Source organism: Tigriopus californicus, chromosome 9 (assembly GCF_007210705.1).
Source record: "Tigriopus californicus strain San Diego chromosome 9, Tcal_SD_v2.1, whole genome shotgun sequence".
NCBI lineage: Eukaryota > Metazoa > Arthropoda > Copepoda > Harpacticoida > Harpacticidae > Tigriopus > Tigriopus californicus.
The window spans coordinates 15023998-15042887 of NC_081448.1; the positions used below are offsets into that span (position 1 = coordinate 15023998).

The 18890-nt window shown below is 42.8% G+C and overlaps 4 protein-coding genes across 4 annotated transcripts; 2 read left to right on the plus strand and 2 right to left on the minus strand.

The window, feature by feature from the left end:
- Positions 1–3645: 3645 nt before the first annotated feature.
- LOC131886353 (large ribosomal subunit protein uL23-like) lies at positions 3646–4984 on the minus strand. Its single transcript, XM_059234649.1, has 4 exons — positions 4826–4984; positions 4343–4443; positions 3981–4157; positions 3646–3793 (listed from the first exon to the last, which is right to left on the minus strand). The coding sequence occupies exons 1-4, from the start codon at positions 4967–4969 to the stop codon at positions 3709–3711; spliced, it is 507 nt and encodes a 168-aa protein (XP_059090632.1). The 5' UTR covers positions 4970–4984; the 3' UTR covers positions 3646–3708.
- Positions 4985–8155: 3171 nt separating this feature from the next.
- Positions 8156–10999, minus strand: LOC131887042 (U3 small nucleolar RNA-interacting protein 2-like). The gene is made up of 7 exons (XM_059235532.1): positions 10678–10999; positions 10288–10564; positions 9302–9669; positions 9041–9234; positions 8772–8969; positions 8511–8650; positions 8156–8445 (listed from the first exon to the last, which is right to left on the minus strand). Exons 1-7 carry the CDS (start codon positions 10744–10746, stop codon positions 8216–8218), a joined length of 1476 nt encoding a protein of 491 aa, XP_059091515.1. The 5' UTR covers positions 10747–10999; the 3' UTR covers positions 8156–8215.
- Positions 11000–13553: 2554 nt separating this feature from the next.
- On the plus strand, positions 13554–15437 carry LOC131886819 (uncharacterized). Its single transcript, XM_059235232.1, has 4 exons — positions 13554–14192; positions 14260–14438; positions 14510–14642; positions 14718–15437. Exons 1-4 carry the CDS (start codon positions 13764–13766, stop codon positions 15360–15362), a joined length of 1386 nt encoding a protein of 461 aa, XP_059091215.1. The 5' UTR covers positions 13554–13763; the 3' UTR covers positions 15363–15437.
- Positions 15438–15575: 138 nt separating this feature from the next.
- LOC131886820 (glycoprotein-N-acetylgalactosamine 3-beta-galactosyltransferase 1-like) lies at positions 15576–17134 on the plus strand. The gene has a single exon (XM_059235233.1). It carries the CDS (start codon positions 15701–15703, stop codon positions 16913–16915), a length of 1215 nt encoding a protein of 404 aa, XP_059091216.1. The 5' UTR covers positions 15576–15700; the 3' UTR covers positions 16916–17134.
- The last annotated feature ends 1756 nt before the right edge of the window (positions 17135–18890 follow it).

Consider the following 18890-nt stretch of genomic DNA (forward strand, 5'->3'; position numbering starts at 1 on the left):
GCAGGTAAGCCGCTTGTATCTCTTTGGAGTTATGATATTCATTGATGTAAAAAAAAATGTGATTAGGAATCTCAAATTGGTCAGACTAATTTTTTGACTTGTTATGATTGGAGTTTTGGTACAGAAAAGGAATATATTTCTGTATATCAAAGACACGCACACCAAGAATGTTTGAAAGCTTATTTAGTTTCAGTTTCGATATTCAATTTTCCTTGTTACACAAGTGTTTCAGGACCGACTTTTTGCGGGAGATATCTGGGCCTGGAAATTTGATAGGAAAATTAATGTATGCATTGTCCAATGTTTTCAATATAATCTCACTGCTTGAGCAATCTGATTTGAATGATGAAATAAACAATCGTGCCCAATTATATTGTAGCCTTAACAATGAGTACGTTGATGTAGTTTGTTAATCTGGGTGGGGCAGATTATTTTGATAAACACGGGTAGATCACTTTGCTCATTATTAGACGTCGGTAAAAAGGTTGTAAAAATCGCCAAATAAAGCAAAAAAAAGGTTGTCAATTTTGACTAATTTATTGATTTTTTTTAAGCCAGTTATAGCTAGTTTTCTCAATGGAACAGAAGAAATTATGACTGTCTTTTTATAAAGAGAAAGGACCTAAACACAGCCCCACCTCTTTCAGACCCATATCGCTCCTGTGAGTCGACCAAGATTTTTGAAAAAAAATGTGCATGGACAACTTTTGAAACAAACTGAAAGCCACTTTTCTGACGCCCAACATGGATTTCGCACCAAAAACAAAAGTGCAGTGTCGTTCTCTGTCATCTGGCTAAGGTTTTTGACGGTGTCGATCACAAAATACTGATAATGAAACTCAAAGAACTCGGCATGGATCCACCTGCCATTAAATTAATGATCTCCTATATCGCAAACAGGAATCAGGTCGTAGAGATTGAGGACTTCCAAAGCAAGAATACCACACTCATGGGCAAAGGAGTACCCCAAGGCTGTATTCTTGGCCCTCTCTTATTCTTGATACTCATCAACGACAACGTGAAATCATGTTTAAAAAAAAGATATATCCAATGAGACTTGCTTCTCGCAATAAAGAGCCAAGAAATGCACTGGCATTACGGCAATGATGACAGAAGTAAGACGGAATTTCACTGTACCAACGAGGCTTGAGCTCTGGAACGCTCTCATTTTACCAGTCCTTCAATATGGACACGCAATATAGATGTCCAATCAGAATTTAAAACGCTCCCAAAAATGTTTGAACAGATCCATCAAGATTATGTTCGGCCAAAAGAGATCCATTCATTCCATTCCATTGCTTAAACGCGCTGGAGTGATACGTCTAGAGAACAGTGTGAAGCTATCCCAGAATAAAGGTGTGGGCAAGGCAATGGAAGGCCATGGATCCAGACTTGTCCAAGAAATCATTTCCTTTAAACAAGTTCTACCCGGTCCCAAAATAGTGCCGTGAGCTCAATCCGACCAAGTATCATGTACGATGCATGCGAGACTTTCAACGTACATGGAAATCTAACTAAATCCGATATACTTGAAACATGTAAAAAAACCTGTGTCAAAGATAGATGTGAGGTTTGCCGTTTTAACACTATTACAAGTTATGTAGCTTAAAAATGGCAAAAAAATGAAAGCAACTCATCCCCTGCTTACAATCTGCACCCCTCCCCCCTTTTCTTTCTTTTCTGCTGTGTTTTTGTCTTAGACTTATTTTTTCTCTTAAATGATGGTTGGTGACCGTGTCATGTATCCTTGTGGATTTTCCGCCCACCAAAAAGGATAAACGATAACTAGTGTACAATAATGTTGTAAACGTTCACTTTCCTGCCCTTTATGCAGTCAGCCTTTTAGACCGCTCGACTATATTGCAAAGGAATTCAGGCTTCGAAAGTAAAATAGTATGATTTACACTATATTAACAACTGAAATTTTCTAAAACGAATTTATCGTAAATGAAAAGCTCAAATGGTTACCACTCGAAGAGGTATCGGGATATGATCTATCAAATTTTAACTGCGTTTTTTGTGTATCATTCTGAGGTGAAGAAGATCTCTCGGCCATGAAAATGATGAAATAGAGTATCTTTTGCTTATTGTTGATTGTCTCAGAACACAAATAGAATTACAAAGGAGTAAAAAGGCATTTAGCAGGGTCAGTTGAATTCAAAATTCAACTGAAAATGTGACTAACTTCAAGTTCGATTTTTGAAAAGCGTATTCTCAGAAAATTAAATCAAATAACATTTTTCATTTTCTTTAGAAATAGTAAAAGAAGCAAGAATTATCTTATCCGTTTGATGAATTGGAAAACAATATCATTCATGTGGACACTTAAATATTTTTTTCTAATTCAGTTTCAAGTTGTAACTAGGTGGGTGTACTTCAATTTTAGCGTTTTGAGAATGTTTTTAACACTTCTTTACCGCTGCTGGCAATGTAAGCCCATCATTTCGAAACGACAAACTTTCAGAGATTCTTAGGTAGCTTTCAATTCATATATCTGATCTAGTAACGAATAAGAGTTAGCGGATCTAGATTGCTCTAGGCTGTCGGGTTGATCAGAAATTTTGATCAGAAATTTGTGCCAAGTTTAACCGGAAAGATGCCACCGGATCAAAGAGTACATGCTCCCAAGGAATATTGGAGGGAAGTAAATTGATCAAGCGTGGAGCCCGAGAAAAAAAAAGAGGAAGACGTCATTGATCGAACTACAGTCCCTCCAGCTCTGGTTCGAACTCAACGGGATTCCATAGGTCTTGAATGTGCTTTCAAAAGTACGCTGACCTACTGCAGCTGCTATCAGATTTTAATGACCTAAAATCACACAACTATCAAATTGATCATGCTATTGCGAGCAGGAAGAGTACTAAGATCTGTCCATATTCCAGTCATAACTTACCAAGTCGCTCGTCATGGGAACCTTAACTGTTCTTTTCAGCTAATTAGGTAAGATTCTAGTTCGGAAGTCAGACATCACTAGGGAACGGAAACTGCTTGGCCCATTTCACAAACGCAAGCTATCGTTCAATCCTTAGGTCTAAATCTTATCAAAAATGGGCTCTGTTTGGCTTAAACCTCACCTTCCGACAAAAATTGAACGAAACTCAGAATTTATCCACATTTTCATCCACGCTTTTCCGAGACAAACAAATTATCTTCTGTGAAATGATACGCAGGCATTGTTGGTTCAATGCAAGATCTAAACAGACCATCCTTCGAAAAAATGCCTAATATCTGAGAAGTGACATATCCCAAGATTGTATTTCAATCGGCGTGATACCCNTCTGTCCATATTCCAGTCATAACTTGCCAAGTCGCTCGTCATGGGAACCTTAACTGTTCTTTTCAGCTAATTAGGAGAGATTCTAGTTCGGAAGTCAGGCATCACTAGGGAACGGAAACTGCTTGGCCCCTTTCACAAACACAAGCTATCGTTCAATCCTTAGGTCTAAATCTTATCAAAAATGGGCTGTTTGGCTTAAACCTCACCTTCCGACAAAAGTTGAACGAAACTCAGAATTTATCCACATTTTCATCCACGCTTTCCCGAGACAAACAAATTATCTTCTGTGAAATGATACGCAGGCATTGTTGGGTCAATGCAAGATCTAAACAGACCATCCTTCGAAAAAATGCCTAATATCTGAGAAGTGACATATCCCAAGATTGTATTTCAATCGGCGTGATACCCTGGGCAGTAGCGAACACAGCGTTTTATATAATTCCAATCTTGTTGGCCACATCAAGGGCATCGTAATCGGGAGCCAGTCGCACGTAGGCTTTCTTCTGTCCATCCGGCCTAGAAAGGAACAAATAGGGTCACATTTTTGTCCAATGTAAGAGTTCACTCTGATTTTGTCTTTTGATATCAGAGTGTGAACAGCACAGGGTTTATCCTCAATGGATTTCAGAAATTGGATCCGATGATTATCATCACAATATGCTTAAAGCGTACGGGTCGTTCCTGGACTGTGATTAGGGCTTACCTTATCAGGGTGTTGACCTTAGCCACGTTGATGTCGTACAATTTCTTGACGGAGGCCTTGATCTGGTGTTTGTTGGCCTTGATGTTGCAGATGAAAACCAGGGTGTTGTTGTCCTCGATCTTCTTCATAGCCGACTCGGTGGTCAGAGGATGCTTAATGATGTTGTAGGCATCCATGCTACAAAGAGAACAAATCGATCATGACAAGTGATGCCCAAGCAGCGCGACCACGTGGGTCATATTCCAGTTCAATCAGAGTGTGAACAGCTGTATATGGGGTATGAATCAGTTTAAATCATAAGCCAGGGATCATCACAATGCGGGAAAGCCCAAGAAGGGCGTGATCACAAATTCAAGTCTTACCGATTCCGCTTGGGGATAGCCTTGCGGGGAAACTTGGGCTGGCGCACGGGTCGGAAGGTTCTCGGTGGTCTTCTTGGGCACGGGCTTCTTGCCCTTCGAAGCTGAAACCCAACCGATTCACAAGTCAATCAATCAAATGCATTCAAATTCTTTCTTTGCGGGCTCCAAGGAGGCCAAGCCACGAAACATTGCCCACGAAAACGCGCCCCTCTCATACCCCCAGCCTCTAACCCAGCACTCTAGCCCAACCATAACGCAAGAACATCACGGATCAAGCAGATTAACCCGGATTTTTGAGCCTCAAGTCCGGACGATAATTATCGTATCCGAGCTTCACTCCCGGTTGGCCATGATTTACCCCAGAGAGGAACGCTTCGTGTGGGAAAAAGAGGTGGGCCCTAATCCCGGATGGGCTAGAGCTAACGTTGGATGCCGAAGAAGGATGAATGAGGCTTGGACTTGGAAATAGTGGGAGCTCCTTACCTTCTGTGTCCTTCTTGGGTGCCATGTTGATGGAAAAGAGGAAGTGTAGAGGAGTTGCGTGAGCACGTTTCCGTTTTGGAGGGTGACGCGTCTGAGTGAGAGCAAATTTGTCCAAAGTCTCAACCCCACGCGAGTCAGTGGCATGATTATGGGAAAAGTGTCTCAGCCGTCGTAGAAGGTGTCAGTTTATGTCTTGTTTGTCATGCATTGAGAGGCCCTGATTAGCGGAATATCGTTCTGGTTGACCATTGAAGGGATAAAGACATTACACTCCCCATGACGAATGGTCTCTTTCTGTTTGCAGGAGTAAGCTTGGATTGGATCAAAACGATTGAAGATCATGAGCCGGTCTCTTTTCTAGGGGTTAGAATAGAATTTGGACGGGTGAAATGGCTAAGTTGACCCTTGCGTCACCCTACTACCGGGACTTGCCGAATCTAAACACGAAGTGGGGGACGCTGTTGATGCACATCTGGCCTTAGGGTCCTCTAGCGGCGTAAGTGACTTTCTGTAACATCGCAATTCCAACAGATACTTTGCACCCAACCTAGCGGTCCTTCTGGTCATGGTCTCATGGATCCACGACATTAATAGCGCTTTAGTTGTTTCTCAATAAAAGGAACGAATAGTTACAATTACTTCGGCCAAAAAGAGTATTAGATGACCAATATTTGAGGGTGTTTGCCTCATCAAGACGAAACTTTATTATATGATGGTTATGTCTTTTATTCAAACAGTCCTAAAATTTGAAATTTTCCTGCCAACATGTTACAACAATGAGCATTGATCCTGTTTATTTGCCTAGCACTGCATTACTTCCATTCTTGTCCATTTTCGTTTGGGTAAACCAGGGATGGCTAAGCGAATGGAAATGCTTAAAAGGAAAATCATTTCATTTCACAATGCGAACTATTTCAACAGTATCACTCCTATGCGAATAACATGCATCAATTTGAAACTTGGAAGGCGAGAGGTCTATTCAAAAAGTCAAAAAATATATATTCAGGGTGGGGAATTCGAATCGGACCAAAGTTATGGAATCATAAACTAGGTTATGTTGCAAAATGAATTTGGCTTTTAAAAAAATCAAACGTAAGTAAACGGATTGGCTCATATTTGGTGCCACATATTCAAGCAAAAGGAAATTTTCCCTCCGAATCAGGTCTATTAGTTCAATGGAATTTGAATGAGGTGATATAAACAATAAAGAAGTGCAAATACAACAAGATTACTCATTGTTGTTCAAAGTAAGCAAAATTTCAGCCCAGAATCAACTTACTAGATATTATGAGAGCATTTCAAAAATTACAAAATTCATTGGCACGTAATTAAATATTCTAAAATTTTCTGAATCATGATGGCTATCTTTAATTTTTTGCCCCTTTTTGAATTCAATATCATTTAAATATTTCGCCTCTAACAGGTACATTTTTTGGAGCCTCAAATTATGAATGAAGTATATGGTTCAGACAATGTTTTTTTGCTTCCGTTTGCAATCCACATCTTTATAAGTCCGTGGGTTATTGAAATGAAGTTAATGAAAAGCAGTATAAAATCAAATTTGACACCCGAATTTTTGATCTTGTTATTCTTGAATTTTCAATTGCTATATAGTTTGTTATAAAGTTCTAACAGTTTGAATTTTTGGTGCAGTTTCGACAATGCACTATTAACCTGGCTTCACGCCAGAATATTGTTTGCACAAACAGAATGTCAATCTGAAATACATATAAACTTAAATAAAATTAAAACTGGATTCTTCAACCATAAGCTCACACTTCTTCTCTCACCAGGAGCTTTTGCTATTTAAAAAAACTGCCAAGATGCCTCGAAGTATTTTACTCGAAACGCTTTTTGAAGATGCAAATAGATTTTTTGCACGATTGGCCATTTTTCAGTTTTTATTTAAATCTAACGTGTTCAATCTTATTTGCACTTATTTTGCATGAACTGCAAATTTGACCAAAAATGAACGAAAATTTGCTCTATGACTCTTTTCAGGCCGACAAATTTGGTCAAGATCAAGGCAACCGTCACACCAATCTCAGTTTGCTTTACAAAACAAAAACTCCATCAACAGAGGGTTTAGTGTAAAAGTAAAAAACTAGCTCTTTGAGTCAGCAGCCACACCCACTGATCCGTACATGCAGTCATCAATGTCCCTCTCCTTTCACAAGATACAACATTATTCCAATTCTAGTCCCAAGTCTTTTTATTTTTGTTGCCTTTGATAAGTAGACCCAGGAATAGAAGGTAAAAGCTTAAAACCTATGTTTTTACCTTTTCGGCCAAATTTCGGTCAAATTTCCTAATTTGTCGTCTTTGGGGAAATCCCTTTTTTTTACCTTTTTTGACGTTTTTTATCGTTTTTATCTTTTAAATGGTTCTTTTACTTACAAAATCAGGAAACAATTGGAAGATGGTTATAAGTGCAACCAAAATTTTTGAAGAACCTTAAAAAATGGTCACTACACACTAAATCTAAAGTAATTTAAACTTCAACCTTCATTAGCACACAATGTTATGACACCTTGCTTCCTTGTTTAGTTCTATTTCCAACTCAAGCAATACAAAGTGCACGAAATCAATCCTGAAGGAATGGAGCGCGTCACTTGGTTCCAAAACCGTCCACATTTTTATATTCTGGTGTTTATCATCCATCCCATAGATGGCATAATCCCTTGAAAGGAACAGACTGGAATGAGTCTGACACATTCCAGTCTCCTCCTTTCCAGGGATTATGCCATCTATGGGATGGATGATAAGCCGCAAAATATATACATCTAGCCTCCCACTCTACAACGCCGCAAAATTAAAGCCAAAGTCCCTACAAACTAAGATCTCTTTATATCCATTAGACATTTTTACATGACTAATGTGCAAATCATTCCTAACATAAAGGCAGACACCCCCCGTGTGGGAAAATGGGATTGTCAGGGCGTATCCTATCACAACGAACTAAGTTGAAACCAACTATGGTTAGTTCTTCATCTAAGACCCCTGGCCGAAGCCAGGTTTCTGTTATAGAGATGAATGCAATCTCTCTCTCAACGGCTAGTTCTTCTAAGATCTTAACTTTTGTGCTGTCTTTTTTAGAAATCAGACAATGCACGTTCAAATATAGCCCTTTTACGGGCCTCTCTTTTGACGGACCAAGTTCACAAGATCTTCTTGGACCATCCTCTCCAACCGTAAAAAAATCCCGCTTATCAACAAAGCTACATTCCACTGGAGGCAAAGCATGGGCTAATGGGGATGGTGGGGTTTGGGAAATGGGTTGATGATTAAATAGGCAACATTCCACATAATTTGACGAATGCTAGCCTGGGACAGTGTTCTAGCTTTATATTTTCAGCGAGGATACATCCATTAACAAAAAGTGAATCACCACTAGTCGTCGTTGACCACTAAAGGAATCACTGCCAATCCGTTCTTCGCCTCTTTAAGGCGCCACCATCGACCTAGTCGGTGTTCTTGTCCAATTCCAGCCACCAAAGTCTTTCCATCTAAGGTGAAGGATAAGGCGTTCACAAAGCCATCCATGGGGATCAATTGAATTTGCTGCAATTGACGGAAACCATTGGCGCATTTCCAAAGTCGGATGAACCCGTCACAAGAACCTAAAAAAACAAGAGGTTTGATTCATGCGGAATCGTCAGGATGACCATCAAAATGAAAGTCTCACCGGAAGCGATCAGGTCAGTCATGGGCAGAGTAGCGATAGCTGAGATCCAGTTGGGCTCTCCATTAGTGAGATCCAATCCATGAGCATGGGAAATGGAGCAGAGAGGCTTTTTCTTCATCACAGTCCAGAGCGCCAGATGACTGGAAAAGGATGAGGCTTTCATACTCGTTCAATGTCTTGCACATCATGAAATCTAGTCGAATCCAAAACTAATGTTCCCCATCCTGCTTGAGGTTTCTTCTTTAAAACTTGTAAATTTACCCGTCTTCTCCAGCGGTGACAAAATGGTCCTCATTGATCAGTTTGACGGCATCAGTGGAGGTGGCCGGACCATTGAAAACCAATTGGGATTCCTCGATGATTTTCCATACGCGAACGGATCCGTCGCGACCACCACTCGTGATGGCTCGTTCGCGCAATCCTGCATCGACGGCCGTGATTTTGTCTTGATGGCCGAATCTGGGAAAGGGACGAGAAAAGTAAGAACCGACCAAATGCGGGATCTGATTGGAAAGCGCGTCTTTACTCACAAAGTCTCGACGTAAGCCATTTCATCCAGGTTCCATATTTTGACAGCCCGATCCAAGGATGAACTGTAGAGCGTGTGCGTTTTTCGTCGAAAGGCGAGGCCAGAAATGGCGTCGCGATGGCCTTGGAAAGTCTTGAGGATTTCAAAAGTATCTGGATTCCAGATATGCAATACTTTCGAACTATCGCCGGTGGCCTAAAACACAGCCCAGGTCTTGTCGTCTGGATCAGGTTCGTGACGCAATGTTTAGGGTTAAGCTTACCAAGAATTTCCCATCGGTCGAGATGGCCATGGCATTGATGCAAGCGCAATGGCCTTTATGTCGGGCAGCTTGGCCTCGACGTCCCCCCGGAGTCTTGAAGAGCTTTTCCCCGGTGGCCAGATCCCATTTGATCAGGCTGGCGTCTTTGGACGCCGAAAAGATGAACCGCCCGTCGGTGGACACGGTGAGACAGGTGATGGCGAGTTTGTGATTCTTGTCCTTGAGACGACGGATGCATTGGGTGGGCACGGGCTCATAACGATCGGCCACGGCTCGTTTCAGTTTACCCGCCTCCTCGAGGTTGTCGTCCCGAAGGCGTAGATTGACGGCTTGCCGCAAACTGGCATCATCTTGGGCCCGTTCTCGTTCTATAAAGGCCAAGAATTAAGGAGCGAGAGACAATATCGGAGCCAGTCCACCAAGCATGTTTTGGTGGGTCTTCCATATCTTCCATATGGGCTTGCTTCATTGAAATATATTCCGTTGAAACCCCGACATTTCGGCTCCTTGGAGCCACGTTATATTGTTTAAGTTCAATAAAATGTGCTCAATAATAGTTTAATGTGGCTATGTGTGACTCGCAACGCCATTAGGTCTGACTTCGTTTCTTGTGGCTAAAATTTGTGATTTCTTGGGTTTCTCAGTTTCTTTTTCTTTGTTATTCCTGGTCTGGTATACTCCATGCCCCTGCGATCCGCCGAATGGCAACACTTTCATTCTTTCATTGGTAACGCAACTTCCTAATTGAGGTCTCTATACTAATTCATGGGGCCAGAATCCTAACTCAAACTTTCCATTTTTTGGGGCTCTTTGATGCTCGAGGTTTTGATCCATGCCAGGGTGTGAGATTCCCGTTATTAGTCTTGTCTAGTGTGTCACTCATAATTTAGAAATATGCCAAGGGTCATGCCAAGTGTTTGAAATGCCCTTGAGCGTGAGGCTGGACCGATTGGTTGATGAATTGATTTACTACTTGAGTGACTAACCTTCGCGCTCGATCTCGGCCAGATAGGCTTGGGCCAATCGGAGTCGCTTGGCTTCGGGCGTTTCCAACTTGTCAGGATCATTCTCATCGCTTTCGTAACCCGCATCAGGACGACCTTCCACGTCTGAAGCGTCGCTCAAGATCTCGTCATGATCTGACCAACCGGCCATTTCAGACGATTCCGGAGCGGCGCGACCGCCACGCCCTCGTCCTCGCCCTCGCCCCCGCCCACGGGCTAACAAGCCTGACACGCCGCCTCCCGACTTTTCCCCGGGCGTCTAAAAAGGACGAAAAGGTCAATTCGAAGATGGGGATTTCCGGTCCATGGTCTTCATATTATGAATATGGATGATTTTGACGGGTTGTTTATTATGTATACCCACTTTATTACCGTGGTTTTCCGCTTGCGCGTGTCGCGGCCGGCTCCAGCGGAGTTACGGGTACTTCGCAAGAAGGACATATCAACGAATCAATCAGGTATTCGATTTGTCCTGGTTTTTTTTTGTCTAATATTCCAAGCCACGTGCGCCCCTTGGTCCTTCGGATAAACAACAACATTCAGAAAGAGGAGAGATTGACAGACAAAGGTGTGTGTGTGCGTATGTGTTGATCAACAATTCAGCCAGGGTCACGGTGGCCAGCTACCCCACGAGCCGGGTATTCAGCTATCCCGGATTTCGTGGATTTTACATACATTTTTGACTTCGTTACTTACCATGGCTGGCCTCTTCTATTTAAAGTGGGTGTTTCGACCTCCATTTTTTAACGGAATAAGTGAAGATGATGTTAATCTAAGACTAGCTGCGTTCGGCTCAAACTTCAAAGGGGCCCCTGCCCCTCTTCTGACGAGGTTGAGTGTTTTCGGTATATGGGCACAGCATTTGGGAGCATTTCGGGTGTGGAAAATACTCATAAACCAGGATGTATGATTTTGGGCTCCCAAAGGGAATATTGGTGGGTCACCCAAGACCAATACCTCACATTAACATCATAGCATAGAATGTCCCCACATCAATTAATGGTGTGCTTTAAAATTAGTCATTGCCACATTTCCTTCTGTTGAGAGATCTACCAAAAAGGAAAAAAAATAGTTTCAATGAAGTCTCTGGAACCAACCAGAGGCTTATCATACAGGTCAAATGGGATTAGTCAGACTATTTGGTGAGTTTTCCCCATAACTTTCCTTTGTGGACATCTTGCGATGTACGAACTTTTGCCTTCAGAAAAAAAAACGTTTTTCCCTGTACATAATAACTAGTGATGGGATCAATTAAATTTTCAAAATCAGGATTACTAGAAAGCTAGGAAAGTCAAAGCACTAGCCGTTTCCAATGTAACGTAACTAACTAACGGGTTTCCAATATTCCGCTTTTGATGCCACTTGCCGCTGAAAATGTCAATTGGTAGCCCTAGCCGCAACATCCCATGATTATTTATTTGATCCCATCAGTAATAATAACATAGTCTTTCCGTTCACTTGGCTAGGTCAAAAACAGTCTTCCTTGTTCTGATCAAACCAATCGGGTGGAACATAGACCACTGGCATCACTTTCCAATGGTCTATGGGTCAAGGAACGAATTCCTCCAAGATCCTGTGGGCTCAGAGAGAACGGAGCACCTTTGGAATTCGTGCCCTTGAATGACAGATTTTAAAGCGGCTGAAGTAAGGTTGGCCAAACTTTCAACACACTTAACAAGTGAATTCTCTAAACTCATTGAAGGGTGGAGGGCAATGGTGAAAGTTGCGTTCATTCTTTCATTCGTTGGTTCGTTCCCTCTGGATGCGGCTCATTGAATCGAATCCAGGGCGCTAAAATCGCTCTATCTACGATCTCTCCTATCTGTCTATCTGTTTCAGTGTCTGTGTATCCCCTTCCCTTGTCCCACCTTTCGGTCCTCCTGCGTTCACACTGCTGTCGATCCCTTACCCATACTGACGGACTACTAGAATTATGGACTGTGAAAGGGAGACCCGACCAATTGGTCTTCTTCGGGTCAGAGCCACTCTGAGTTCCTTTTCATTATACATTCATTAAATAAATCAGCATTTTATACATTTTCATCATTTAATTGTTAAGGGGTGGATCCTAAGTCAAATTTCTAAAAGCTTAACAGGTGTCTGAGAGGAGGCCCAAGATTCAAATCTTGTGCGGTCATTGTTACAAGGCATCTGAGTACCTCTCTGGGGCTCCCCAAGGTATATTATGGGCCCAAGTTTGGCCCACTTGGTTGGGGTGCTAAAGTTGGGGAACCTCCCTCATGCTAGGAAACTACGCAAACCTCTACGCCACGTCTTTGGACCAATTCTTTTGATCGATATAGAAGCTGAATTTGGAATAGATGCATGATTCAAGCCATACGATATTTTCCCTTCTGTTGAAAGTCCACACCTCTAGGAGTCCGTGGGATAACACCTATCCATGTGTGTTCGTATAAATGGTAAGCAAAGAATAATTTTCCACAACTCTCTTACAACTTGAATAGACGTTTCTTCCCATCCGCTCCATAATAATTGCCTGGAAATATGTTTTGAACAAGAAATTGTAGTGTTTGAGCCATGTTTTGAAATTTGCATTTTCAGTGTTGAAGTTTGGCCCAAATTTTAAAAAATAAACCATACACAACAATGAGACACTTCTGTATAAGGTGACTTCTTTAGTCATCAACATCTTTAAAAATCTCTTCACAGCTCCAAATATTGATCCCAAGATTGGTATGGCACTTAGTAGTAACTTGAATTCTCTGAGAATTGTTCTCAGATGATTTGATACTCCAAGATTCCTTTCTGTGGGCAAGAGTTTGCTCTAAATGTGGAATATGTTCTCCTTGGCCCTACCTGCGTCTACCTGCCTTTCTACGTCAAGATCAATTAACAAGACCATAACATAAAGCATGAGGTCAATTTGATCCCACCTTGCTGATGTCTTATCAATAGACTTATTAGGTGCTCACTCTACATTCCCTTCATGACGGGCACTATGAGTGTGGAAGTAAGCAAGGACCTCAGAGCATCTTACTTTAGCTGAATGGAATGAGCTGATGCGTCCCATTCAAATATCTGATTGATCGACAGCAGCGGTGTTAGGTGGGGAAAATTATTCGCTGAATACCATTTATATTTGTGCTCTGAGCCTCCACTGGGATCGAATGTACGTACCCCTCAATGAAGGTAGTACGTTCGTAGGTATATACGTACGGCCGGCCGGCAGTTTCTTCTCCGTTCCCCTTGTGTGCCTCCCTACGCTCCTTACTTACTAACTCTTACTCAAGTCATCCAGCCTTATTCCTACCATTCTATCATTCCTGACTGAGCGACCGAGGGACCGAGTGACTGCCTGAGTGAGTCCGGGACTCGACCGCCGCCTTGCCAATCAGTGAGCTCGTCCTGGCCAGATTGGAGTGAAAGTGGAGGCTGACTGACCCCGGACTCGACTGACTCGGAAGAGCATTCGGAGGCTCTTGTTGTTACTAGCAGCCATGGGATCCAAGAAGAAGCATAATCCGCCTTGGACCACTCCCGAGGTTGAGGCCGTGGAGGCCTTTGACCGCTTGCGACGATTGGTAGCCTTGGATCCGGCTTTGGGCTGCTCAAATACCACGGAAACACCGTATTGCGCGCGAGCTCGACGTAAATTTACATGTTTCGTGTGTCACGAGGATCAAGTTCATGCGGCACGGGCCGTGGAACACGCCCGCACGGTCCACGCCACCAGTCGGTCCCCGGTCCAGGCCACGGGTGCCGTGAGGACCAGCCGTTGCGCGCTCTGTCCCATTTGCGGGCTGCGACTTCCGTCGGATGTGGCGCTGTGGATGCATTTGATGGCGGAACGGGTGTACGCCACGTGTGAGTCTTGCCAAGTGGAGTTCGAGGATGCGGAGGATGAGGCCATTCACATTTGTGCCCGGGTAAGAACGGGTAAACGAAGCGTACAGCCTTGACGAAGATAGCAATAGTGTGACCTGTTCGTTCTAGTTGCCGGAGATTGAACCTGAGCCGAGCAAAGTCTTTCTGTGCCCGATTGGTTGTGCGGCTACACGAAAATTCGACCAAGATGGCATTCTGCGTCATCTGATAACCCTCCACGGGTGCGCGGTCACGGATATTGTCTTTGACATGGACGTTCTGTCACTTAAGCTCAAAATGACTTCCTAGTAAGTTGACCTGATGGGCCAGTCGTCAAAGGCCACAATGAAATACTTCGTACTCTATGCTCCTTTTTTAGCGTGACGTGCCCGATCTGCCGTATCACATTGAATGGCAGTCAACCTAATTTGGACCCGCATCTCATGTTCCATTGTCAAGGACGAGGGGAGCTACAAAGAGAACTCATACGCAGCATCTCGGATTTCGCCAAAGTATGGTACAACGGCTCATGGGCCAAGATCGAGGTGAATGAAAAGCATCGAACTTTGACAAATTTCGCTTTGCAGGAGGTGAATATTGACCCGGACCTCTTGATCCGATTGGAGATGGAGTCGTACCTGCAAGATTGGCTCGTGAACTTAGCCCAAACGTCTTCCGATCATTTACATATTCCCACGGACCTGGTCAACACCACGGCTCGATCTCATTTACGGCGAAGTATCCGCCGAGATTCCAACTACGACGAATTGCCCGAGAATTTCTACCAGAATTTATTTGCCCAGTTGCCCGAGGCTCTGAAACTGACAGATCTCCTAGACAAGAACACCAAAGACGACTTTCCGTTCCTCATGCAGTTGTGGAACCTTCAAATTGAGCGGTCGTACCGTAATGAGGCCCGTTTAATCCAAGTGTCCGCCGAGCTCTATCGCGATCTCAGGCGAAAAAGCCTGCTTGAGAAAAAATCTGCCTCTTGGCCCCAGGCTCATCATTCAACCTCCATCCTCCAAGACACGGACATGCCCAATAGAGAGGTTTTGGAACGTCTCGAAAAAGATCTTGGCTTCAACCTTGTCACTAGGAACGACGAGCTTGCATTGAAAGAGAACGGTCACGCTCAAGGTTTGTCCGTTCTTGAAGAACTCTATTACGATGATCAGGGGGCGGCCAAGAATGCAATAATCCGCTCTGATCATGCCGCCAAAAAAATGTAGCCAATTCGTATGTTACTCCCATTCTACAAACACATTATAGTTATCAATTTTATTACAACAGAGAAGCACCTGGAATTTATGTGTCGTTAGATCTTGGATTGGCGTCATTCGCGGTTCTTTTTGTTTGTATCGGCTTACTTGCCTTGACTACTAAACTCCAAATAGAGGTACGCTCACTTGGCTCAAACCAAAACAAGAACTATCCGTGTCCTCCAGATGGCAAAAGCCAGCCCGAAAGCAAATCATACCTGTGAGTTACGTTCACTGGAGGTGCTTGTGACCCTGAGAGCTTCTTATCTCTAACCAAACAGTGCCGTAGAAGCTATAGCAATTTCAAAATGAAGTCTTCGGTTAGGCTCAGATATTGGTTCCGCAAATTTAAACGCAAGTTCCTCTTGGACATGAGGTTCTGTTTTTGTGTCTCTTTCCTCCTGGGTGCCCTTTTAGCTGTGATATTGCACATATACCAAACCCATTCGGCCAAATCAACAATTCAGGATAATCCAAGTTCGACTCTCCCCTATGAGTACGGATACGAGAAGTGGTTGTGGTCCGTTTATCAAGGTTTATCGGTCCCATTTGATCCAGATGTGATACGTTATAACAAGTCCCACCTGGACGAGTACTCACTCAACCCGCAGACTGAAGCTTATTTCCTGTACAACCGCGTTCCAATCACGTGCATCGTGTTCCCTGAAACTCACCAAGGGGCTGATACTGTCCTAAAAACCTGGGGAAGGCATTGCAATAAAGCACTTTTCTTCAGTCACAAGATAGAAAACGACACCATTCCAATCAAGAAGGTCGAAGCCAAGTCTTCCTTCGAATTGGTCTGTTTGGCTCTTCAGGAGGTCAAAGGAGATCCGTGGATATTTACCGCTCAAGAGAGAACGTTCGTCTTGGTCGAAAATCTGCGTTATTTTGTGGCCTCGAGAAACTCTAGTGATCCTCATTACCTTGGGCATGCTATGAAGTTCTGGGGGGAGATGTACAATTGGGATAATGCCGGATATGCCTTATCCAGAGGGGCTGTGGATCGCTTCTTACAAGAATTTAACACTACCAAGAGATGCAGAGAGGGGGGAAAGTTTTGGAAGAACGGAGATTGGTACTTGGGGAAACATCTTCGACGACTCGGAATACAGCCAGAGGACACTAGAGACCATTTAGGACGCGGGAGATTCAACGGATTCTCCTTCAGAAAGTTACTCTTCCCAGGAGGCGTGTCACTCTTTGAGAGATATTGGAAAGACTCACTCTATTTGTCTCAAGATGGACCCCACTGTTGCTCCAATTATGCCATCACTTTCAACGGTATATTGTCCAATTCTAAAATGTACCAATTGGAATATCTTTTCCATCACTTACGACCATTTTACGGCGGGGGCGAGTATGGTAATGTTTCTCCCCCTCAAAAGGGACCCAAGGAAATATTCTTAACTTGGGAGGAGAGGCTCAAAGACGAGGCATTGGAGCTATTGATGGAACATGCTCAGGATCTGCTAACCACGCCATCTGGAATGAATGATGTGAGACCTCCGGACTTCTATTAAAGTCAGGAAAGGTGGATGGCGTGATTGTGTTAGTGCCTTGCAATCTGTGGATTCCTAATTTCAGCATTACGTCAAAACTTTAACTTCTCTTCTTTCGACAAACCAATGTGATAAATGTGAAAACAATGATAATCTCAGAACAACATTCATATTGTATTCATCATCAAACGGTCGATTTACTGTCAAAGTTAAGATAGCCTAATCTACTTCATGACACTTCTTTCAGAATCTGGCCAGGTTTTTTTCACCCGGCGATGCTAGCTCGTGAAAAATCGATGCTAAAAATGCTAATAGGAATTCGAAAATGCTAGAATAATGCTACTTTTTCTTTTAAAAAACCAGCAAATCCGTCACGCTGGTCATAAAGGATTTCAGTTTCAAAATGCAATTACATTTGGTACTCTTTGACAGGTGTTCCATCCACAGTCAGGGGCGAAAGGTCCTGACTTAATGAATTCTCGTGATGATTGGACACATGAAGTATTCTTGACTGTTCCGTGCACATGAGGGTTGGGAAAACATGACAATGTATGCAGCAGCTCCAAGGAGAACACGCAACTCGGTTACTCTCATCTCAAACCACAAAGAAATCGCTGGAACGGGAAAGAGACTCCATTGTCCAATGACAAGCCTACGTCTCTGACTCAAGGAAAGATTAACGACCAGAAGAGACTGGTGATGAGCTTTCTTGCCATGTAAAAACCAGGGCATTGGTAACAAAATTACAAGTAACGAAATAGCAGTAATTCGGTCCTTTTTCGATAAAGTGACTAACTGCAGTACCTTTTAAAATTGCATGATTGTAACGACCCAAAAATTAATAGCATTACTCGTTTCTCGTTCCTTTTTTTATCTTCCAGAATGTCCCTTAATTTTTCGTTTATCTTGTGACAGCTGAGGAACCTTAAGGCTAAACAGATATTGCCATTTTTTGCTAATTCCATCTAGCATATTATGATCAAAACAAGTCAGGGTCGAAAATTGTATGTATGTATGTGTATTTCAGGAACGTTTGTAGTTATATAAACTTGAATTGGATGGTCCTAAGATCACCACAAACCATGTGGCTTGTTTTCGTGGCGTCTTGGAATGACATGCTTATCCATTGGTCGATTCATTATCTATTGTCCAAGTACTCCACGTTCTGAAGTAAGCCACAATCAGTCATTTTGTAGCTTGCTTGCAGGAATAGCAATTTTTAATTGTGCATTCCAATGAATAAGCGTTCCATATTTTTTGAAAAAGAAAACGGGGGTAGATTTTGTTGCCAGGAAGTTTGTGTTTTAGGCTGATCGAAGTACACGGTTCCTGCCCTCATTATTTTGCACGGAACTGAGAAACAAGCAAAGGAAGCTTGCCTTTCAGTTTGCCGGGCAGGTGCCCAATTGGTTTGAATCTTACGAGATCCTTGATTTTCAATCTACATAGATCTTTGAAAATTGTGCTTGCTCTGAACCCCTCTGAGGGTGTTCTTGGTTTTAAATCTTGTCGCAATGCTAATTTATTGTTCACATCTTCTCAATCAAATTCCGTTGGACTGAAGGTCTGATTCAGTGCAATTGTCAAGCCAGGAAAACATCTCCTTGTCCTGAATATAATAAATCAAATTTACCAAGCCTCCTCATTTCCACGACTTAAGGCATACACTTCTTAGAAACATGCTTTACCTACTTCTAAGAAGATGTTCACACTTCTCATTTTTTTTTTTCGGTTTGGTTTTTCACGGGCTTTTCTAACCGCTACAGGGAATGTAATCCCCAGTGCTATTAAAATGAAAGGTTATAATTCGTCTATCTATTACCTTTCAATTTTTATATGATATTTGTTCTACCAACGAATTTGAGTTGGCAGACCGAGCTAGTCCTTGAATGTAGGGTTGATCTGGAATGCGATCTAAAACTTGGTCCAAGTCTGACTTGAAAGATGCTACCGGATCAACAAGGCCTACGTATTCCTTACGGATATTAGAGGGAAG